The sequence below is a fragment of the Chaetomium fimeti genome, assembly GCF_033439085.1.
Source record: "Chaetomium fimeti strain CBS 168.71 chromosome Unknown B0H64scaffold_4, whole genome shotgun sequence".
Classification (NCBI taxonomy): domain Eukaryota; kingdom Fungi; phylum Ascomycota; class Sordariomycetes; order Sordariales; family Chaetomiaceae; genus Chaetomium; species Chaetomium fimeti.
Window position 1 is genome coordinate 1,475,350 of NW_026944332.1, and position 22,354 is coordinate 1,497,703.

Below are 22,354 nucleotides of genomic sequence, written 5' to 3' on the forward strand. Positions count from 1 at the left end.
TCAAGTAACAGACCCAAAGTGGACTCAAGTCGCGGGGTTCGAGGCCCGGTTCAGCGAGTGCCCGCTCAAGTCAAGCCCAGCGCCTCAGGCTTCCCGCCAAACTGTGCCTCGCAACCCCGCTTTGCTTCCTGGAGTCTGCGAGGCAGCGGCATGGAACGACTCAGCCACAGATAGATATACTGTGTATGATGATGGTCGAGGCCCGATGTCCAGACCTTCTTTCAACCACCACCATCACCAACACCATCACCACCACCACCACCCAGATCCCCGCCGTTTCGTAATGGAGACGTGATTACCCCTCTCGTCCCGACGACATGCTCCAAGCTTATCTGAGCACATCCCTCAATCTCCCGAGCTCTGGACTCTGGCCGACTTGCAAGGGAGAGTTTGAGTGCGAAAGGATCGGCATGTGACATCATTGGCTACCTTGCCTAACGGTGCATCGAACGACCCGCTTCCCACATCGGGCCAGTACCATCTTGCTCCACAAAATGCCAGCGCAAAGAGTCGTGCGCGGGTGTGCCCGGCTTCACACAACAGGCGAATGCCAAAAAAAAGCCGAACTCTTCTGTGTACTTCATACGGGAAGTCGAAAACAAGTGAAAATAATCAAATAATAGAAATCGGGCGAAATGATCAAATAAAACAAAACGATTAAAAATTTTTTTTTGAAGAGAGTAAATGCAGTTTCTTTGGGCCTCCTGATAGCTTTCGTTTCCACTCGTCGAGCGACCTCTACCTTGGCATCTGGACTATCAACTCTCAACCTGCACTTGGGTTCCGGCTTTTTTTTGTCCATGGGGTGCCAGGCCAGGCTTTCCATGTCTGGCCCTCTAGCCGTCGGCACTCTCTGCCGGCTCGGGTGCAATAGCTCTCCAAGCTCGAACCCTGCGAGAGCTCCGATGTAAATTCTGAACATTCTCAACCCCGAAACTGCTGACCCGGAACCGGAGTCAAGAGAGCCAGGAATTCTTTCGCTTGCGTGCCCTTTCAGTGCACATTCCCCACACACGCCTGCGCCCATCTCGAAAATGTGACTCGGTGCTCGGCCTCGGCGAGGGAGCTTGCCATCCCTCCCCGGAAAGGAATTCCCATTTATAGGAACGGACTTCATCGTGGAATTGTCCACTTCTGGTTAAACCATGGAAGGTACCGAGAGGCAGTTGGCTCAGCCGAGAACTCGGCCCCATGATCCTCCAATGGCACCTTTCGACGGATCCGGAGGCCGGGCCAGCGCCCTTCATTTGTTTAATCCCGGGCTGCTCCAAACTCTGGGTCGAGTAACTACTTAATACACATCAGGAAAAATGAAGAAAAATGCAGTTAAAAGCACGACTGTGGCACGACACCCCCCAGTGTTCTCGAAACTTTCCCATGCAATGGAACCCTCGGTCCGGTTCAAATCCGCTCCCGTGTGCACAGTCAAGAACTCGCATCTGCCTTTGAACAAGCGCGTTTCATCAAAGTTGCCCAAACCCACTTTCGGGCCACCCACATGCAGGAGGAGGTGCGTCCGGGATCTGCTGCACAGCCCCCAAGGATTAAACTCCCGGTGCATCGACCCCATCTGCACCCACTCAAACAACACATCCACTTCTCCACGATTGCCTGACGAGCTGACCTGGGACTCCTCCTGCTTGCTACTTGACCGGCCCGGACGGCCCTCCGCGCAGCAACTCAAACACCTGCGTCAAACTCGTGGTTGAAAGAAAAAGGTACCCGTAACCGTAACCCAACAAAGAATACTACGGCGAGGGCACACCCAATCCGGGGACACATACAATCCTGACTAGGGCACGTTTTACTATTCGTGCTTGTATGTAACTCAGGCTGCACATAGCATACTTGTAGGCTCGGCCACAAAAGAAAGGAAAGCCTGGAGAGCAAGAAAACCGCCAAAGCGGGGGGCACAAAAAAAAAAAGAGACAAGTCAGAAAAGCCCACAGAGACACAAAACGACAAAACGGCCCAAAAACGACCAAGAACCGCCGCCGGGCCGCCATCAACGCGGCCAGCCGGCCGCACAGATCCCGTACCCAAGGTGACACATCATGTCTCTCATCTCCGCACTCCCCAACCTCCCCCATTTTCCAAGCGCGTTCGGGACCGAGGCTCCCGGAAGTAGTGCACGAGAAGAAAAAAAAAGAAAAAGGAAAAGGTAAAAACGACAACTTTGCATCCCGTCACAAGGGATGAATGACATGAGAGTGAAAGAAAAGAGGCGCCAGCAAAAGGTTATGCAGGGCCCCCGGCGCGCGCTCCGGTACGAAGCCGCCCCCCAAGAAGCTTTCGCTTCCCTGTATGTCTCGGCAGGTCGAGCTGCGGTGGGATGGATGAGCGGCGCTAGCTAGGGAGGGATGGACAGAGGAGAGATCTCGGAGATCGGGACATCGAGTGACCGGGGGATCGATCGGGGAGGATGTGCATCCCATCGATAACTAACACCGTTGCTCGGTCCATCAGGGCCGTGGTCATGATTCATGGGTCGGTTGGCCAGTCAGTTAGGTGGTCGACTGGTCACAAACATCACTATGTAGGTCGTCATCGCCGTCACCAACTTGGTAAGCATATCTACAATGTTTACAATGTTACGTAATGGCGAGGACGAACACAGTCCAGGAGTAGTAGCTCGAAACTTGACACGGGTATGCTACACAGCACCGGCCTGTCTCATGTAAAAACAATAGAATCGAAAAGCGGCAGCAAGATAGGTGGTAGCCGGCCAATCGGTAAATAAACCTTCGGCAGCAGACGAGCTCACCAACCGAGTGCTACCCCCCCCCCCCCCCCCCCCCCCAAGCAACATACAACCCAAGCAACATACAACCCCGTACTATACACCCTCCCCCCTCCCCCCCCGGCTTCTCCCCTCTCCACTCTTCCCAGTTCCCCGGCTAAGCACCTCGTATCTCTCCTGCACGTAGCCAGCCGCCCCGGGCGAACTGCCGGGTCGCACAGCAGCAGTGCATGAACCAATAGATGAAAATTAATCTAGCACCCGACCGGCCACCGCAGCGGCGCTCTTGTCTCGCGTAGCCGTCTTCTTGAGCGCCCTGCCCGCCTGGATTTCGCCGAGTAGCGCTGCCGGCCGGCCGCCACCCGGTGCAGCCGGTGCGCCACCCGCGGGAGGCGGGGGCGGCGGTGGCGCGGGAGGGGCCATGCCCGGGGGCGGTGGGGGAGGAGCCGGCGGCGCGCCGCCAGCGGAAGGCATCGGGGGTGGGGGTGGTGGTGGCGGCGGCGGGGCGCCGGGACCCGGGCTGGTGCTCGGGAACGCACCGGGCATCGGCGGGGGCGGCGGCGGTGCCGGTGGGGCTGCTGCCGGTGGCGAAGCCGAGTCGGGAGGCGGCGCAACCGGGGAGCTCACGGTAGGCGAGGTAGCAGACTTGTCGCCAGTTGCGGACAGCGGGCGCGGCGGTGCCATGGTGCCGAACAGGATGGAAGCGAGCGCGGCGGCGCTCTTGCCGCCCGGCCTGTCATCGTCCGACTCCTCGTCTTCCTCGTCCTTGTCTGAGCCCCAACCATCGTCATCGAGAGGTCGCCTTGTCACTGGGGCCGCTGAGGGTGCGGGAGCCTGCGCGATGCGGTGGAACGGGTTCGTGGAGGCTTCGGGTTGCGGCGGCGGCGGCGGGGCCACTGGGGGTGCAGGCGCCGCTGGAGAAGCAGTGTCCGAGGAGTGGGACATCATTCTAAAGTAGGGGTTGCGGCTCTCCCCATCTGTCGGAGGGCTGGATGTGACGATTTGCGGCGGTGAAACCACTGGCGCCGGCGGTGGGGTAGGTTGTCGTTCTGGTTCCTTGTTGACGATCTGGCTGTCGCCCATCGTCGGAGTCGACGCTTGAGGAGTGATTTGTTCTGGGCCTTCGTCGTCCGAGGAGCTATCGTCATCCATGGCTTCAAGCTGCTTGCGAAGCTCTTCCTCGCGCTTACGAGCTGCTTCGATCTCGGCTCTCCGCTGGGCTAGCTGAGTCTCCTTCTCCTTGGCCTCGGCTAGCGCCGCTTTCTTCTTCCGCTTCTCCTCCTCCTTCTTCAACTTGCCCTGCCGGACTTGCTCCTCGAGCGCTTTGAGGCGAGCGTCAGCTTCCTCACGCTCCCTAGCAAGCTCATCCTCCTGAACCTTGGCTTGGCCCCTACACAACACTGTTAGCAAATACTCGGACTGCACAACTATGCCATAGACTTACTCAAGCTCCCGTGCTGCGCGCTCCTGTTCTTCACGCTCGCGTTCCAGACGCTCCTCCTCCGCCTTCTTTGCAGCAAGCTCTTCCTCGGCACGCTTATCGTCTGCCTTGGCCACTTTACGGCTGGGAGGGGGAGGCGGCTTCCTCCCCTCAGGCTTGGCAGCCTGCGGAGCAGCGGGCGGTGGAACGCCTTGCTCTTCAGCAAGCCTTGCCTGTCTCTCTGTCTCGCGGCGGGCGTCTTCCTCCTCTGCCTGCCGCAACTTGGCGGCCCGTTCGGCCCGCTCACGCTCGGCTCGCTGAGCCGCCGTCTCGCCCGGCTTCGTAGGGGCCTTGATACCTAGGGCAGCAAGCCGTTCAGCCATGCGTTGCTCGGCTTGCTGCTTGATGAATGCGGCTCTCTCCTCGGGAGTCTTGTACGACGAATATGATCCGCCTGCAGCAGGAGCAGCCGCCGGGGAGGCGGTGCGCGAAATACCGGCGGGGCTGTCGACTCGGGCGGTCGGAGGCGCCTCAGCGCTGACGGGTTCCTGAGTGGCCTGGCGTCCGCCCTGCCGATCCTGGGACCTAATACGAGAGGCACGGCTGGTCCGTTGGAGATCGTAGATAAAATCTCTAACCTCGTCCTCGACCCCGAGAGCATCCTCCCATCGGCGCTTCTCGTGCTCCGTAGTAGAATCCTGGCCGCCCTCCTTGAGGTTGTCTTCAATACCCTTGGCGAAGTCACGAACGCTGTCCTCAACGTCCCGGACCATACGCTCATTGTTTTCCTTCTCAGTTCTCGCCTTGATACTCTCTTCTTCGAGCCGTTTCTCAGCATCCTGGTCACTGCTCACGTCGATCTTCTTGCCGGTCAGGGCAGCAGTCCGCTGTTGCATCATAGCTTTGGCCCGCGCCTTGAGTCTGTCAGACTCGGTAATGGCACCGCCGGGGCCAGTCCCGACAATGGCGGCGGCGCTGCCCGGATGGGCCTTGGCATCCTTCAGGCGGAACAACTCGAGTCTTGCGTCCGCGATTGCCTTCTCAGTCTTTCTAACCTGAGACGCCAGTTCGGGGATCTTGTCGGTTAGGTTTTGCAGTTGGCGCTTGAGGGCTCTTCTCTCAGCTTCAGAGTCCCCACCAATCAAGGATGCATCCGGGTGGTTGTCGATATCCTCCTGAATCCGCCTAACGCGGCGATAAAGCTCCTCGGCCTCGCGGCGGTCACGTCTGTCAAGGATGTCGTCCTCCTCGATATTCTTCTCGTCGGCGAAGTCCATTGCGTCAAGGAGCACCTGCTTCTCCTTGATCTTCTTCCGCAGCTGATCCAGGCTCAACTCTTCGTTGGAGCCGACGGATGCTGGCGAGTCGGGACGAGGTGACGCATTGCCGACTCTGCGGCGCGCGCTTGATCGGTAACCGACCGCATCGTCGTTGTTCTTAAAGACAGTGGCATCCTTGCGATTACCAGAAGCGGCCCCGGCACCCCTGAACGAGTGGTTCTTCAGATAGCTGACACCAGTCTTTTGCGGTAACAACGTAGCGCCCGAGTTCTTTCGGAAATCCGATTCCTTGTGGAGCATGTTCTTGATGGTGCCGAGGGACTCGTTGAAATTTCTGGTGGAGGGAGGTACCAGTTCAGCAGGGAGCTGGTTCGGGATAGGATAACCATTAAGCTTGCGATAGATCAAATGCATAGCGACGGCGAACTCGTCAAGATCTAGGCGTCCCTTGTTTCCATGGTCCGCGAGCGTCCAGGCACGCTCAAGGTCGGGTTTCTCCAAGCCGCTCTGGCCAAAGATCTCAATGGCCTGGTCACCACCGATATACCCCTTATTCAGACCATCCCACGCGCGGAACAGGGCATCGTACCGAGTCTTCTCGTCCTTGGTAATAGCCCAGGGGATCACGGCATTTCCTTGCAATCCGGCGGTGGTGTAGTCCTGCTGTTCACGGCCTTGCTGGGGCATCATGCGTGCCTGCAAGGCATCAATGTTCGGCAACCCGGTCGCGGGTGTGTTGACAAGGCCCCACTGGCCGGGGCGCCCTGTGGGCTGGGCATTCAACGGCGCAATCATCCCTCCGGGGCCGGCATTGGGCGACAAGTTTGAACCGAACCCTGTCGGCATGGGTGGCATGGGCGGCCGCGGACCGGTGTAACCGGTCGCTTGAGGCATACCCGTTTGCTGTGCTTGAAGGCCTTGTCCCATGAACCCGGTCTGCTGGGTAGGGAAGCCCGTCATCTGCGCCTGGAGAAGTTGGGAGCTCGACGGTTGCGGCTGCGGGTGTTGAATAACTGGAGGGGTAGCCGTGTTCTGGCGCACACCGAAATCAGGCGCGTTGGTAGCTGTGGCAGAAGCAGAACCAGACTCCTCCGTAATGCTGAAGTTGATAATATCCACCATGCTAGAGACCTCGTTCTTAATGTTGTCGGGCAGTGACGGCGGCAGCGTCTTTCCGGTGAGCTTGAGGTTGCAGAGATACATGGCGAGGGCAAACTCGGGGAAATGCAGCTGCCCGGATCTGGTGGTATCGGCAAGCGTCCTTGAATAAGTCAGCACTGCGGCAAAGTAGATAGCGTATCCCTCCAAGCCCACTCACCAGATATGAGAAAGCGAGTCTCCGTCTAGCCTAGACCGTAGCAGCAGGTCTCTCGCCTTCTCTCCCGACATGGTGGTTTGGCCGTCACCAACGGCAGACTTAAACAAGGTCTCGAACTTGGCCTGATCCGGAGCGGTAATGAAGGAGAGACGGATATTGGGAACCGTGTTTGCCTGTCTCGGGGCCGCGCTGGGCTGGGGTTTTGCGCCGCCGCCGGCATGGAAAGAAGCCGCCATTTCGCTGAAGCCGGTGGCCTGCGGCTTTACAGGTGGAGGAGGGGCCAGCGTTTGGGCGGGCTGCGTGGGAGCCGCCGTGTAGGGGGTCGGTTGCTGTTGGGGCTGCTGCTGCTGCTGCTGCTGCTGCTGTTGGAATTGTTGCTGGTACTGTTGAGGGATAGCTGGCATTGGCGGTGCGCCGGTGGACATGTTCTGCTGCGGAGTCTGGCCGAAGCCGGTGAACTGCGGCTGCAGCTGCCCGGTGCCTTGGGGCGGCTGCAAGCCCGGGTAGCCGGTATACTGCTGCTGAAGCGGCGCTTGGGCGAAGCCCGTCGGCTGCGGGGCGAACGGACCTGGCTGTTGTTGCTGCTGTTGCTGCTGCTGGGGCTGACCAGCGCCTGCGCCTGCGCCGAACGAGTTGCCATATTGCGGAGCACCAGGGCGCATGCTATTGCCGCCGAGGTAGTTGTTCGAATTCGAATACATGGCGCCGGTATACGTAATGTCGAGCTCGATCGGGGTCGGGTAGGTGCCGGAAAAGGGGGAGCACAAGTGGAAGTGGAGACACGAAGTGACCGACTCGCCGTGCCTCTTCAAGGATTTGCGGCGTGAACCAAGGGTAAATAGTTTAAAAACCTAATTATTGTGTTGTAAGAATTCAGAAATCAATCAGTCCCAGCCTCAGGAAACGGCAGCGGTGGTGATGACGACGCCTGTGCGAGGCTGGAGAGCAGAGAGCAGCCAGGTTGGTTGGCGATTCGCCCGTGCTTCAATGCTTGAGTCAGGTACTTGCCAGGTTGGATGGAGCAATCTGCCTTGGACCCGAGTCCACTGCATGCTGCTGCGCTGATTGAGAGAATGCCGGATAAATACATTTATGGCTTGGCTATGCAACTAAACAATATCTCTCAAAGCCATCCGATGTTGGCGAGTTCAGTTATCGCCTCAGGCAGAAAGGATCATCCCGACCCTGAAATCGGCCGAGAAAAAACGGTCCAGTTGTGGCCCGTGTGTCAAACGCGCAAGTGAACGACATCCCCTCACCGATGTCATGCTTTTTCTTGCGGATATCTGGGGTTGAGCAGAGACCGGTTCTTGGAGTAGTGTAGGTTGGAATGAAGTCGCTAAATTCTTTGCCATTTGAAACCAAATGTTCGAAACCATCTCGGAGAGATACTATGGAGGTCGTTGATGTTACCGGGTAACTCGCTCTCGGAGACAATGAGAGTGTGACATCCGAGTCCCTTTGATTATTTTCTGACAACAATAAACGGTCCGGAGCGTTGTCGGCCAGGTTGCATTGGAGGGGACCCGCCCCCAGCGCGCAATGACTGGAGCCCGGTTCACGGAGGTGCCCTCCTTTCGGTGGTGCAGGAAAACCCGGTCGATTCGGGTATCGGTCACACCATCGGCGCCAAAGATAGCGTTGAGGGCCAAGGAGGGGTACCTGAGGGGCACAACCACAGCTTGGGGTGACAACGGGTGGCTAACAGAGCTGTACGTGGCCAAGCTTTTCAAGCTCAAGAGAAATCCGAAAAGACCCTGGGATTTCCACCCATGCTTACCCCTCACCCCTTCTCGCCCTTCATGATAGCAAAGAAGGTCATCGACTCGTCGAGACATTCTTTCCCAAGGCGGTCGGGCTCCGAAAGTTGCGGTGGGACCCCCCACCGATTGCGGCCCCACACCCCAGCTCCCTGCCCTCTCCGGCGAAGGTCAAATTCTCCCCCTCCTGCACATCAACTCGTTCTTTCCTCTTCCTTCTTCTTCCCCTCTTCTCCTCCTTTCCTCATCCCTCATCTTCTTCCAAGCCTTGATTCTCTTAATTTGAACTCGAGGCAGGCACAGGAAGAGGTTTCTGTTCACACTGCTGCCCCGCATCAGACCTTTGATACCCAGTCAACCCCTCCCCCGCCTCAAGATGGTTCAGTCATCTGTGTTGGGTTTCCCGTGAGTCCAATTGCACCGAGATTGCCCTGGGCTAAGTGTTGACAATGCCGGTTTAGTCGTATGGGTGTCCTTCGGGACCTCAAGAAGGCGAACGAGGCCTACTGGGCCGACAAGATCACCCAGCAGGACCTCCTCGCTGAGGCCAAGAGGCTTCGTCTTGCCCACTGGAAGATCCAGAAGGATGCCGGTGTTGACATCATCCCCTCCAACGACTTTGCTTTCTACGACCACGTTCTTGACCACATCCAGCTGTTCAATGTGAGTTGGCGTCAAAACAATCCGTTGCTTCCGAGCACGTTGCTTCCGAGCATTCCGGCTAACCAGCCCGTCTTCCTCCGCAGGCTGTCCCCGAACGCTACACCTCGCAGAAGCTGTCCCCGCTCGATGAGTACTTTGCCATGGGCCGCGGCCACCAGAAGGGCGGTGTGGACGTCCCTGCCCTCGAGATGGTCAAGTGGTTCGACTCGAACTACCACTATGTCAAGCCTACCCTCCAGGACGACCAGACCTTCTCCCTTGCCCAGGACCCCAAGCCCGTCCGGGAGTTCCTCGAGGCCAAGGAGGCTGGCATCCAGACCCGCCCCGTCCTCGTCGGCCCCGTCTCTTTCCTTGCCCTCGGCAAGGCCGACCGTGGCTCCTCCGTCGACCCCATCACTCTCCTTAACAAGCTCGTCCCCGTCTACGTCGAGCTCCTGAAGGCCCTCAAGGCCGCTGGTGCCGAGAGCGTCCAGATTGACGAGCCCGTCCTCGTCTTCGACCTCCGCCCCGAGATCAAGGCCGCCTTCAAGCCGGCGTACGAGGCTATTGCCGCCCAGGGCAGCGCCGTTCCCTCCGTCGTTGTCGCCACCTACTTCGGTGACATCGTCCACAACTTTGACGTCCTCCCCGCCTTTGCCGGGGCCCAGGGTCTCCACGTCGACCTTGTCCGCAACCCCGAGCAGCTCGAGCCTGTCATCAAGCAGCTCGGTGCCAACCAGATCCTCTGTTAGTGAACTTGACCGTCCCGACGCATGGATATATGCTAACATGAAGAATAGCTGCCGGTGTTGTTGACGGCAGGAATATCTGGAAGAACGACTTCAAGAAGTCCCTTGCCCTTCTCCAGACCGCCATCAAGGCCCTCGGCCCCGAGCGTGTCATTGTTGCCACCTCCAGCTCTCTCCTCCACACCCCCCACACCCTCGCCAGCGAGAAGAAGCTTCCCGCTGATGTCTACGAGTGGTTTTCCTTCGCCAGCGAGAAGGTCAAGGAGGTTGCCATCCTCGCCAAGGCTGTGACCGATGCCGGTGCCGTCAGCGCTGAGCTCGATGCCAACGCTGCTGCCATGAAGGCGCGTGCCGACTCGACCCGCACCAACGACCCCAAGGTCAAGGAGCGCCAGTCTCAGGTTACCGACGCCATGCACGACCGCAAGACTGAGTTTGACAACCGTTACGCTCAGCAGAAGAAGCACCTCAGCCTTCCCCTCTTCCCCACCACCACCATTGGCTCCTTCCCTCAGACCAGCGAGATCCGTGTCCAGCGGAACAAGTTCACCAAGGGTGATATCAGCGAGCAGCAGTATGACGACTTCATCAAGAAGGAGATCGACTTCGCCATCCAGATCCAGGATGAGCTCGGCCTTGACGTCTACGTCCACGGCGAGCCTGAGCGTAACGACATGGTCCAGTACTTCGGTGAGCGCCTCCAGGGCTACGTCTTCACCACCCACGCCTGGGTTCAGTCCTACGGCTCCCGCTGTGTCCGTCCTCCCATCATTGTCGGCGACATCTCCCGCCCTCTTCCCATGACCGTCAAGGAGAGCAAGTATGCTGCCTCGGTCTCCAAGAAGCCCATGAAGGGCATGCTTACCGGCCCCGTCACCTGCCTGCGGTGGTCTTTCCCTCGTGACGACGTTCACCAGTCCATCCAGTGCCAGCAGCTCGCTCTTGCGCTCCGTGACGAGGTCGTTGACCTTGAGAAGAACGGCATCTTCGTCATCCAGGTCGATGAGCCGGCTCTTCGTGAGGGTCTCCCTCTCCGCAAGGGCTCCGAGCGTGACGCCTACCTCAAGTGGGCCGTCAACAGCTTCAAGCTGGCCACCGCCGGTGTGGAGGACTCGACTCAGATCCACTCCCACTTCTGCTACTCCGAGTTCCAGGACTTCTTCCACGGTGAGTACCAGTGCATCCTGCAATTGATGACAACGTACTGACGTAGTTTCTCAGCCATTGCCGCTCTGGATGCCGATGTTCTCTCCATTGAGAACTCCAAGTCCGATGCCAAGCTCCTCAAGGTCTTCATCGATGAGGCCTACCCCCGCCACATCGGCCCCGGTGTCTACGACATCCACAGCCCTCGTGTCCCCGTTGAGGCCGAGTTCAAGCAGCGCATCCAGGAGATGCTTGAGTACCGTAAGTCTTCACTGTCGAACTCAACAGAACGACTAGTACTAACAACACCTCACCACAGTCCGCCCTGAGCAGCTCTGGATCAACCCCGACTGCGGTCTGAAGACTCGCAAGTGGGATGAGGTCAAGGGTGCCCTCACCCACATGGTCAACGCTGCCAAGTACTTCCGTGAGCAGTACACCAAGGCCTAAGTGCCTAAACAAAGCTCACAATGCATCATCGATTGATGGTGCCCTATGCTTTCCCGGATTTTTTTCAACAGCATTAGCATTTTTGGGGGTCTTCTAGCGGGTTATAAAATGGGTAACGATAGATGATACCTCAAGCGCGCCATTCTCAACTCGGCGTTGGTCGGCAAGGGGAAAATCCGGATTCAACAGCATTAGCATAATTGGGTGGGTCGCCATATTCAACTGGGCGTTTTTGCGGTCGAGGGATGGAAAAGGGGTGTTCATTTATTGGTTTCGGTGTTGATGCGGGGACATGGGTTCGGGGTGGGTGACTTGGGGTGGGTGACTCGGCGTGTGTGATTCGGAGTGGGTGAGCAAGGCCTGACCACATCTTCAACAAGATGTGCGTTCTAGGCTAGGGAATGGTCTGCCTTCACCAAGCAGCGCGCGTGTGAAGTCGTTCAGACTGGTTTGGGGTCATACACACAACCATGTCGCAAAACAGAATACATGGTGTCCCCAACGACTTCTTTATGGATGGTGACGATGTTGATAATGTTTCGTTACATCTGGGCGTTGGCCTAGCAAGATTGAGAGCTGGCCTGATTGAAATCGGCTGTTGTGATAATACAAGTTTGCATGTATTTCAGACTTGAGGCAATAAGCAGCGATTCTTATCACCACACACTCAATTGTTGACAGGTTACGTTACACATTATCAAGGTATGTACAGGAGTCGGCCTTAGGGGGTCCCTCCCTTTTCAACTACCCTCATCCAACCTCGGGTAAACTCTCATCCAGAATATACACAGAAAACAAAACGAAAGATCCCACGAGGTGCACCACTCACTCAGCCCACCCAAAAACCTCCCCGATCGCCATCGTGTTACACCTCACCCCCGTCAGGGACACCACGATCCCCACCACATCCACCACCAACAGCACCACGGCCGCCACCATGAAGCGCGGGCCAAACACACGGTACAGCATCAGGTGGCGCCGCAGGTGGCCGGCCCAGGCCATGGTCGCGAGGCTCTCGACGGCGAAGTAGGCGACGAAGACGCCCAGCGCCCGGCTGACGGCCTCGAGCACGCCGCGCCGCCGCGGGCCGGCCTTCCACAGCACGACCAGCGGCACGGCCGCCGCCGCTAGGATCTGGCCCGCGAAGGTGTTGAGCGCGACCACCACGGGGCTGAAGGGGTACCGGATCGTGAAGAGCGGGATGAAGGCCGCGTCCCATTGGATCGTGCTGAGTACCGCCTGGTGGCCGGTCTTGAAGAAGTGGAATGTGCCGAGCACGGCGAGCATCACGGGCCCGATGGGGGAGGTGGTGAGGTCGTTGAGGTCGAGCACCTCGAGGAGGGCGAGGATTTGCCAGGCCATCAGGCCGAGAGCGCCCGCGCCCATGGGCTTGGAGAGGAGGATGCAGGCGGCGAGGAGGTTGAGCGGGAGGAGGAGGTAGCGGGCGCCGTGGGCGTTGGCGTAGCCGAGGATGGCGACCTGGGCGCGGGTCGGTTCGGTGGGGGACGCCGAGGTGACGATGGAGACGCAGGGGGGCGCCCAGACGAAGGCGGTGGTGCCGGCGACTAGGGCGAGGCCGAGGACCATCTGGGCGGTGTAGACGCTGATGTTTTTGAGCGTTTTGTCGGGGAGGCCGGGGATCCAGTTGCCGTTGTCGGCCGCGTCGAGGAGCCAGTAGAGGGCGGCCATGAAGAGGCCGGTGCGGAAGACATAGCCGATCCAGGTCGGGGCGAGGCCTTCGTAGGACCGGGTCGGTTGGAGATAGGCCTTGAGGATGGAGGGAAGGATGACGGAGACGAGGAAGGGGATGATCAGCTGCCACGGGGCTGAGGTAGAGGATGTGGACGAGGCATAGTAGGTCGAGGTGCAGTATGGCATCTGTTCCTCGCGGCAAAGCTTGGAGAAGGAAGCAACGCGGCCAAGCAGGGCAAAGACGACGGAGTGGTAGATGGCCAGGTAGCGGTCGGCGCGGGAAGGGATTTTGAGCGCTGATAGGGCGCTGACGAAACCGAATGTTGTAATAAAGAAGAGGAGAATCGAATCCTCCCAGATTGTGTACGAGTTAGACGCGAAGCCGATGGACTGGCTGACCGTGAAGACTACCGCCATCCAGCCCCAGGCCGTCCTAGGAAAGATCTTGATCACGGTCTCCTGAACCTCATACATGGATACAAGAACCGCGGCAATGCTCGTGAGAGCAGCAATTCCAGATCCGCGGTACCAGTCGCCAGCCCCTGAGACGTAGGAGGAGATGACTCCGCCAATGAATCCGGGGGTAGCGCCGAGGAAGGCAGCAGCGACCAAACGCCTCTCGAGACTATCAGAAGGCGTCGCTGATGTTTCGGGCTTCACGCCCTGCAGTTCTAGGCTCTTTTCGGCGAGGTCAAGCTCCTCGTCGTCAATGACATCGTCATCTACTCCATTGGAAATGTAAACGAGAAGCGCGATAACCCCGAGCGCCATCACGGCAATGCCAATTGCCATATTCTTGAGGTCAAACCTCGCCCACAGGGCCTTGCAAATTTGCAGGTTTTCTTCCTGATACGCAGCGAATGCCGAGAAGATGGCTTCCCAGTCCTGCTTCTTGCCCTTGGAAATAAGGCTCTCAGCTTTGTCCCAGAGTTCGTTGGGAGACCCGGCCGCGGAGGACTGCTCGATTCCCCGGGCGGCGAAGTAGGAGGACTGGTAGCGCTTGATACCAGCCGCCGCCGTTCTCTCAGCCGCAGCGAGGTTGGCCCAGGAATTGCCGGCGGCGCCAGCGAAAGCCTCTTCGATTGGCCTCCCTAGGTTGTTGAAGGGGATGGGGATACCCATCAATAGCGCCAAGGTGGGAACGAGATCGATCTGGTTGACGGGACGAGTCTTAGCGGTAACCGGCGGCGTGACATATTCCGGCTTCGTTCTGCCAAAGATGCCCTTGGGGGAGTACATCCATAGCGCAGCCTCGACTTCGTCTTCGCTCTCGCCACCGTGGTCTCCCTTGCTGTCCATCCCGTGGTCTCCCATAACAATCAGAACCGTGTCATCATCCATGGTTTCCGCCAGATCCTTGATGAAGCCGTCCATCTGGCGCAACTTTTTGGTCATCTCCGGGTGATTCGGGCCATAACGGTGGCCAGCGTGGTCAACACCAAGGCAGTGCCCGATGAGAACGTCCCAGTCGTTCCTCTTCTCCATGGCCGGAAAGATGTGCTCAATGACCCCGTTATCGACCGTGTGCAAGTCCCAGACATTGAAGCTGTCGTACGCACGGCTCAGATTCCCCTCAAAGTACCCCGGAAACAGCGCCTCCCACGTATCGTCGCCCAGATGAACAATCTTCTTCCCCGCATCCCTGAACTGCATCAACAAGTTATCCTCGTCGATGGCCGTACCAGAAAAACTGCTCCCCACGTCGACAAACGTCGGCAGCGTCCCCGTCGTCAGCCCCTTCAACCGCTGCAGCGTCGTCGTCGGCGGGTCGGCAATAAACGGCCGCAGGAACGCCCTGTTGGGCTCGCGCACCGCCGTCTCCCACAGGAAGGGGAACGCATTGTGGAACGCCTCGTCGTCCTGCACCGGCACGGTGAAGTCGTACCGCAGCGCGTCGATCACCACCACCACGGCGCGGTCGAACGTGCGCGGGTGCCAACACCCGCCCTCCACCGTCCCCTTGCCCGGCCACGCCGGCAGCAACGAGCCCCCATCCGCATCCGCATCCCCATCCCCATCCGCACCCCCCAACCCAGCCGCCGTCGCCGGCGGCGCGGCGCAGGCCGATTTCTCCTCGAGCACCAGGCGCGTGAGCAGGAACCCGCTGGTGAAGTATGCGATGCCGACGGCGTGGACGCACAGCAGCCAGACCCAGAAAGCGGCGGTCCAGGACCAGCGGGACTGGTAGGCCTTGCGGCGGGCGGTCTCGAGGCGGGCGCGGGTGCGCTCGCGCGCCGTGATGCGGTCCTGCTCCTGCTGTATGTCCGTGGCCGTGGCGTCGGCAGTATCGTTGCCCTTCTTGAGGCGGTCGGCGTCGGCGATTTCCTTGGCGCGCTTCGCGGCGGCCCACTGCGCGGCGACGGTCTTGTAGTCGGGCGGCGGGACGGGCTTTTTGGGGGGCGGTTTTGGTGGTGGCATGGTTGTCGTGGTAGGGGTTCGATCTTCGCTTGTGGGATGGATATCTATCGAGGAAGGGGAGGGATTGGAACGGGGGTATCAAGTAGCAAGGCGCAAAAAGGGGATAACGAATAAGTGACGATACCCAAGAGATGACGAAAAGGAGGAACGGGGAAGTCAAGAAATGAGGAAGAGAAACACCAATTGGTGCTGAGTACTGCTCAGGGAGAAACCCCAGTGGCCATTGGAATCGCGACTATCTAAAGGCGAGTTGCAGGGGAAAAGGGAGAATGCGCCATTTCGAGGAGTTGAAATATCTGGAGAAGTCGGGAATTTCTGAGCTCCAGCGAGACGCGAAGGCATCTCCACCGTCATTTAGCATTAACTACCCTAACCCTAAACGGCCATCAAGGTATCAAGGTTGGGAGGCTCGTCGGGCACCTGAGAACGAAACGAGCAGGGTATTGTCCCGCCTGCTGTTCCCTCCTCAGAATAGGGAGTTGCCTCTAAAATCTTTTCTCCGAGCTCGGCCTCAGGGCGAGAACGGGGAGGCACCAGGCTGCTCAACAAAGCAGCATCAAGGAGAATGGGGTGAAAAAGCCCGCGCAACGGCGGAGGTCGAATAGTAATTATACAATACGAGAATATGTCCGTACAAAATATGCCACAAGCCCGCCCAACGCTGTCGCCCATTGCGTGCTAGATATATATAGTTGCACTCCCCTCGCCTCGACGTCGACAACACTGACCGCCGAATGTGCGTCCCGGGTGCTGCAGCGCCGTAGCCCGTATGCGAGTGGGCACCGTTTTCCATGTTCTTCAACCCCCTCCCCCCCTCCAAAACCCCCCGCCCGCTCCCTTTCCCAAAAATCAAATCCTCCCCAGCAGGTGTTGAGATACCGGGGTAGGACGCCGAAACACGCGAATTAGAAGTAGAAGAAGGTAGTGGCCGGCGCGTGTATGGTGGTATCTCTTTTCGTGTCCCTGTCCGTTCATCGCAACGCCGCACGCCCATCAAGTCGTAAGGATTGCCAGCTCGCTGGCTGGTCGAAGGAGAAAGATCGTTGGGTCCCCGTAGGAAGTCGCTCAAATGCCTGGCTCATGTGGCGCCCTACTGGAATTCCTTCTCTTTTAGCCCGCCAATCTTGTCCATGTCAATGGAGTAAAATTGCGTCTTGCTCTCCTTCTCATAGGCGGGCAACTGCTCGTCGTCCAGAGGCTCGAGGCCGACACTGGTCTCGCCGACCCTGACGACCACCACCCGGCCGCTCTTTGGCCGGCCCTGGTCGTCCTGCTCATCGGGAAACGTGATGTGGATCTCGGGAACGTTGTCTGGGGAGTGAGGTGGCGACTGGGGGTTTGCCAACATGGGTTGGCCGTTGTTGTCGACGACGATGACGCTTGACCGGCCGTTGCCAGTCTGGATAGTGAGTCGCCGGTGGTTACCCGTCCGCTTGACGTCCTGGTACTGGGGCAGCGTCTCGTTCATCATCTGCCTCTGTCTCCGCTTCCTCCGCAGCAGGACGAGGAGCGCAAAGGCCACGAGGCCGACGAATACGAGAACGAGAAGGGCGATCAGGATGTTAACAACCGTCTTGTTGTTGTCCTTCTCCTCGTCGCCTCGAGCGACGATCCTTGTGAATGAGTCCATTGTGGATAATGAATGTGAGTTTTGTTGCAAAAGAATGTTGTTGCCGGAAAGCTGTAACTGTAAAGCGATCGGGGATGGACTGTCGAAGCTATAACCCGAGGCGATCCGATGGTCAGCATTACGGTATCCCTTCCCTTGCCTGTCCCTGAACACGGTGCCAGGTGGCTGCGGTACGAGGAAAGGGAGCCAACGTACCCAAGGGCTGTTCCTCGAGCGCTAGGGATTTGTCGGGCTCGATCTCGCGCGTGACTCGGGGAATTGCATCGATGAAAAGGACGGGACGGAGATCGACTAAAAGAATGAAGTCGATACCAAAAGCGATTCCCACGATCGGGAGGAGGAAGGAGTGACAGAAAGAACGACGAACGCAATTCCCTAAGCCCTGACGCCGGTTGAGATGTCGAGATGGGAAAAAGAGGAGGTGAGGAGAAGGAGCCAAGGCAGGCGGTGCCTTGCAACAAGTACCGCCCACCGCTCGGTCAGGGGGAGCACACAAGCGCTATCCCAGCAAGCGAAATCGCTGAATTGGGATGAACCGCCCCATGAATCGAGATGCTGGCCAATCGTGTCGTTTCTCGGCTCACATGCGGGCGGGGCTCAATTTGAGAGCCGCCCAATCGATCCCTGGCCATGAGCTGCAGATTCTGGACCGTGCGTCGAAAAAACGGTCGGAGTGGAAGAGATCTTCCCAGGAGCCGCGGTCTGGCCAGCCAAACCAAGCCTTTGTTTTTGGCAACTGTTCCGGTAAGCATGAAGAAACAATCCACTGCTCATTACCTGAACGTTACCCGACTCAGATTTGGTGGAGAAGAGAATTGTCTCTTTTTGCAAACGACATAATAATTCCAATTTATAGATCCAGATCTTAGACATATCTTTCTTCTTACAGATTAGGAATCGCAACATCTTGCAGCGAGATCGTTAGCCGCCCGGCCCTCGAGTCTCGACCCAATCACTAAGAGCTCGGTTTCTGAGGTGAGCTCGCAATAAACAAGCTACCGTCGTTAACTAGACGCCGGATCACACAACGGTGCAATGGTAGCCTATCCCCCGATTTTGACGAAAACCAACGAGTGTCATCTTTGTCAGCCCTTGGTTGTTCCGTAGGCAGGTGTTGTTGGTTCAACCCGTCTCGGAAATCGAGAAATTTCTTGGCCCGATCGTGATGGAAACCGTCGCCTCGGTCTCCGAGCTGTCGGAAGTCAAACGACTCGACGACGCATGCTCACTTCCAGTCTGCCCCGCTCAACAGGTGGTTCGTTTGAGCGGCGCATTTTATGATGGAAAAGATGAGACGCCTGCTCTCGGGAGTGGTGTCCGAGAGAGAAGTTTGGGTAGCCACTGGAACTCCGGGGCGCCTGGTACTGCGATATTGCCACCCTGTCACCTTTGGGCGCCCGTTAACACGTCATGGTTCTTTCCATGCTTCAATATGGCATCATGGTCTTTGTATCGCAATGTTGGAGTTCCACATGGCTCCGATGCAATGGTACACTAGAAAGTCGCGGGATCACGCCGGGCGGCTGAACGCAAATTAAGGGCCGTACGGCAGACGACCACAACGAACTTTAGGTCCTCTCCCCGCCACCTGTGTCTCGGTCTGACATCTTTCCAACCGAACAAAATGAAAGGGAAAGAGAAGGGGAGCGGCTTGCTTGCCCCGGCCGCAGTGGAAAGAACGGAAAGTCACGACCAACAAGCACTACTATCATCACGAGGATGATAGACTTGTGCCATCTGTCGTAGGAAAGATAGGGACTGGTGACAAGTCCGAGGACACTGTTGACCGTTATCTCCAAGGCCTGTTCGGTTGTTTGTTTCCAAACTCGGGGGACTCAGCAGAAGACACATGTCCGTAGTGGCGACGAGAAAGGTAAAACCGGCCAACCTTTCGGGTGGTGGAACCTCATCGATATCTCTTCACCTGCGCTTTTCCGAGCGTCGCAGTTTGTCCCATTTTCTGAAACAGCGCTGTAATCCGGTCAGCCAACTGATTAACCAACTTGGGCAACGCCATACATGATGAGGCGTGTGCTGCTTACAACAAAAAGCCCAACCCGAGGGGCACGTTGGGCGAGGGACGCAAACGTCCCATCACGGTGCGGCGTTTGTCAAGCATAGGACGACAATGCTCTGGGCACCAACAGCGTCTTAGGCTGGTGGGCTGTGCAATGTTTGACTTGAGACACCCTCAGGCGCACGATAGACCTGGGGCAAGAAGCGCCCCCAAAGCTACCTACCTACCTAGGTAAGAGTGTGGCACAAGGGCGGGCTGCGCTTGCTTCCTGAAACTGTAAACAGATTACCAGAAAAGTCGGTGGCATCGGGCAGGTGTCACAAGGCGGTACGTGACTTGGTTTACTCCGGACTCGGCTCCTTCTGGTAAGCGGAGAGGGATGCTGAGATGATGTAGGGAGAAAAGAGGACTCGAGACATTATCTGTTGATCCGCTCAGGCTTCTCGGCCCTTCATAGCAACGGAGATGAAGGGCATTCCTTCATTTTGGAGATGAGCATGCAATTCTTTGTGCGGAGAGCACATCATCCCTTGCATCGCGGGGGACACGAAACAAGAAGCCGAACACATGCAAGGCAGCACTAGGCGGCTTCTTAACCCTCCCCGGATTGCCCATGCCAATGATAGGATAGATCGCCAGAGCCAGAATGGGTTGAGGGGGAGCACAAGCTACGGCGCTACCATAGCATTGCGTTATCTGACGCCAGATCCTGCCTCCTGTCTGGATCGATTCATTCATCATTCCACTTATACGCGAGTCGGCGAAGCCCGTATCCCCCGAAACGGCCTTTGTGTGTGTCTTTCCATACCAGACACAGTGCACACCAGTGTTCTTTTCTGTTTCTTAGTGATACGGCAGGCGTGGGGAACACAGGATAGGATCCATTCCATCGAGCCAGATACAATACCGGCACCGGGCCCCTTGGTTTGAACCCAGGGAGTCGACCTGTCCTTGACCCCGAGTTTGCACAACACCAGGGAGACCAACTCAAAAAGTGTCAAGTTTCGAAAATGTATGTACATGCTTGTACATAGGGTCGCCCTGGCCTTTTCTTCTTCTTTTTCTTTGGCATTCCTACAAATACACTCGCGCCGCACGTCGACCGTTTTCCATCACGATTTCCCTCGTCGCTTTGGTTGAGCCCCGGAATTGGCTCTTCCCCGCCAAACATCAATCGAGAAAAGTTCCAAGAAGCGATCTCGAAAAACACAAGGTGCGGCGTTCGTGGGAGCGTTGGTTAATCCTTAAAGGCCAAACCTGGTCAATAAGATGCCGTGTCATCGCTAACAAACAATTGTAGGCGAGCGGCGGCACAGCACAGATTTGGGCGCGCATTCCCTGCCCTTTGGTGCCTCTCGGATCATCATTCGCTTGCCCCTCGACCACGGCCAAGAGCCCACTTGGGCAGTTTGAGGTTCGACACAGCCAACAACCAACAACACCACGGCGAAGTCAACCAACCAACACCACTTTCAGCCCCGATTTCGTCTCCACACACTGGCCAGAGTGGCCGAGTGTCTTCCCAACGGTCGGATCTGAGCACGGTGCGATCTGCTCTGCCGCATGTTTCCTGCACGAAATCGACAAGAAACACAATTTAGAAACGAGTTCCCGCCGGGGGTTTCAGGTGCACAGCCATCGGAGAGCCGACTGGACGGGTCCCACGGATTTGAGAAAAGAGACGGCACGAGCAAAAACGACAACGGCCGATTGAGAAGTTGTTGCACGAGCTGGTGTCACCGAGCAGCACCGAGCAGCCCCGTTTTTTTTATTTTATCTTTTTCGCTTCAGGCGGTCCCCCGCACACACAGCAGGCCCAGCTCCCCGACTCCCAGCCAGCCGAGCCAGCCCAGACCCGAGCGGACCTCGACGAAGCTCGCCCAGACTTTTTTTCGTCTTGAGCGCAGCCCCATTGCATCCCGCATTCCATCAAAGTGGGCACTGAATCTCAAACTTCGTCTCCCAGCAGCAACCGAATTCCTGCATCACAAAATTCCGTCATCGAGCCGATTGCTTGGTAAATGCACACATCCAGCCACCCCGCCGTTCCCGTCGCAATCTGAATTCAGCTCGTGCACGGGATTGTCCTGCCCCCGCCGTGCCCTGCCCTCTGTCGAGTCGACCGAGTCCTGCGAACGCCGCATCCGGCCCCGGCCTTCGAAGATCCCTAAAAAAAGGCCCATCCACCGGCTTGAGACGACTCCCAGATCCCCCACAAAACTTCTTTTTTGGGTCTCTGGGTCCGCCAACCGACGCTGCCCTGGATCTTAAACACAACCCCCGGTCCCGCTCACTTAAAAAGGCAAGGTCTGGGTAGCTTGGCCTCCACCTCCCGTCTTTCTCCCTCCCCTCTTTCCCCTTGTCGTGTGCTCGTCCAGTCGCAGACTCGACGCGGCGCACCCCAGCCAATCCCGCCCCCGGTTTCGACTTTCGAATCCCCATCTCGAGCCTTCGAACAGGAGGCCCCTCCTTGTCGCTCCGACCCCAGAAAGCAAGCACAGCGGGACAACAGTCGCTTGGTGGGACAGCGAAAACCGTCGCTCCAACCTAGGTACGCTCGCTCGCATCGGCAGGCCATTCATTGCCTTGCTCTTGTCCATCGTTTCATTCGTTCATTCCATTGGGACTGCATCTGCTTCTTCCTCCTCCGTGCGCGCAACCCCCGATCGACTCCCTTTTCCCCCTCTCATCCGCCCGCAGCCCTTTGTGAGCATCTCGGCGCATTTCAAGAGAGAGGTGTCCTCCTGTGTCGGTGGGTCGCCGAGCTTGCAACTCCCGTTGTCCAAGGGCCCGGGCTAGAGTAAGTGTTGCATACCTATTGCAGCAGCAGTGCTCCAGCGAGCGCACACCCACCGCACTCAGCTCAGCACGGAATGCACCCCCAGCACGTCCGCCGAGCCCGCTTCTCTGCCGTCAAGCACCTGTCAAAAGCCCGACTGCCGCCCCTCCCCACCTCCCTCCTCCAACTTGGCCTCCAGGTGTGGGACGCATCAGCCTTACCAATCCTCCTCGACACCCCCCGCCGCTTCCCAGCTGCTTGGTTCTCTCGTGTGCTGACCTCACCTCCAACTCGCTCACAGTCCCGTCACAAC

General features: G+C 57.9%; 6 protein-coding genes across 6 annotated transcripts; 2 read left to right on the forward strand and 4 right to left on the reverse strand.

Annotated features, from left to right (window-relative positions):
- Positions 1–118: 118 nt before the first annotated feature.
- B0H64DRAFT_395677 (uncharacterized protein) lies at positions 119–1,336 on the reverse strand. The gene has a single exon (XM_062803784.1). It carries the CDS (start codon positions 1,115–1,117, stop codon positions 581–583), a length of 537 nt encoding a protein of 178 aa, XP_062659092.1. The 5' UTR covers positions 1,118–1,336; the 3' UTR covers positions 119–580.
- A 1,645-nt stretch (positions 1,337–2,981) lies between these two features.
- On the reverse strand, positions 2,982–7,775 carry B0H64DRAFT_149225 (actin cytoskeleton-regulatory complex protein PAN1). The gene is made up of 3 exons (XM_062798406.1): positions 6,759–7,775; positions 4,185–6,701; positions 2,982–4,130 (listed from the first exon to the last, which is right to left on the reverse strand). The coding sequence occupies exons 1-3, from the start codon at positions 7,457–7,459 to the stop codon at positions 2,990–2,992; spliced, it is 4,359 nt and encodes a 1,452-aa protein (XP_062659093.1). The 5' UTR covers positions 7,460–7,775; the 3' UTR covers positions 2,982–2,989.
- A 970-nt stretch (positions 7,776–8,745) lies between these two features.
- Positions 8,746–11,578, forward strand: B0H64DRAFT_149241 (cobalamin-independent synthase). Its single transcript, XM_062798407.1, has 6 exons — positions 8,746–8,923; positions 8,980–9,181; positions 9,265–9,907; positions 9,961–11,076; positions 11,131–11,316; positions 11,375–11,578. The coding sequence occupies exons 1-6, from the start codon at positions 8,895–8,897 to the stop codon at positions 11,503–11,505; spliced, it is 2,307 nt and encodes a 768-aa protein (XP_062659094.1). The 5' UTR covers positions 8,746–8,894; the 3' UTR covers positions 11,506–11,578.
- A 576-nt stretch (positions 11,579–12,154) lies between these two features.
- B0H64DRAFT_395685 (uncharacterized protein) lies at positions 12,155–15,185 on the reverse strand (the record flags this gene model as incomplete). Its single annotated transcript, XM_062803785.1, has 1 exon — positions 12,155–15,185. A coding segment is annotated over exon 1 (2,516 nt), but the record flags the coding sequence as incomplete, so codon positions are not given.
- Positions 15,186–16,496: 1,311 nt separating this feature from the next.
- B0H64DRAFT_149266 (uncharacterized protein) lies at positions 16,497–17,432 on the reverse strand. The gene has a single exon (XM_062798408.1). It carries the CDS (start codon positions 17,243–17,245, stop codon positions 16,706–16,708), a length of 540 nt encoding a protein of 179 aa, XP_062659096.1. The 5' UTR covers positions 17,246–17,432; the 3' UTR covers positions 16,497–16,705.
- A 3,241-nt stretch (positions 17,433–20,673) lies between these two features.
- B0H64DRAFT_149380 (uncharacterized protein) lies at positions 20,674–21,845 on the forward strand. The gene has a single exon (XM_062798410.1). The coding sequence runs from the start codon at positions 20,826–20,828 to the stop codon at positions 21,531–21,533; it is 708 nt and encodes a 235-aa protein (XP_062659097.1). The 5' UTR covers positions 20,674–20,825; the 3' UTR covers positions 21,534–21,845.
- The last annotated feature ends 509 nt before the right edge of the window (positions 21,846–22,354 follow it).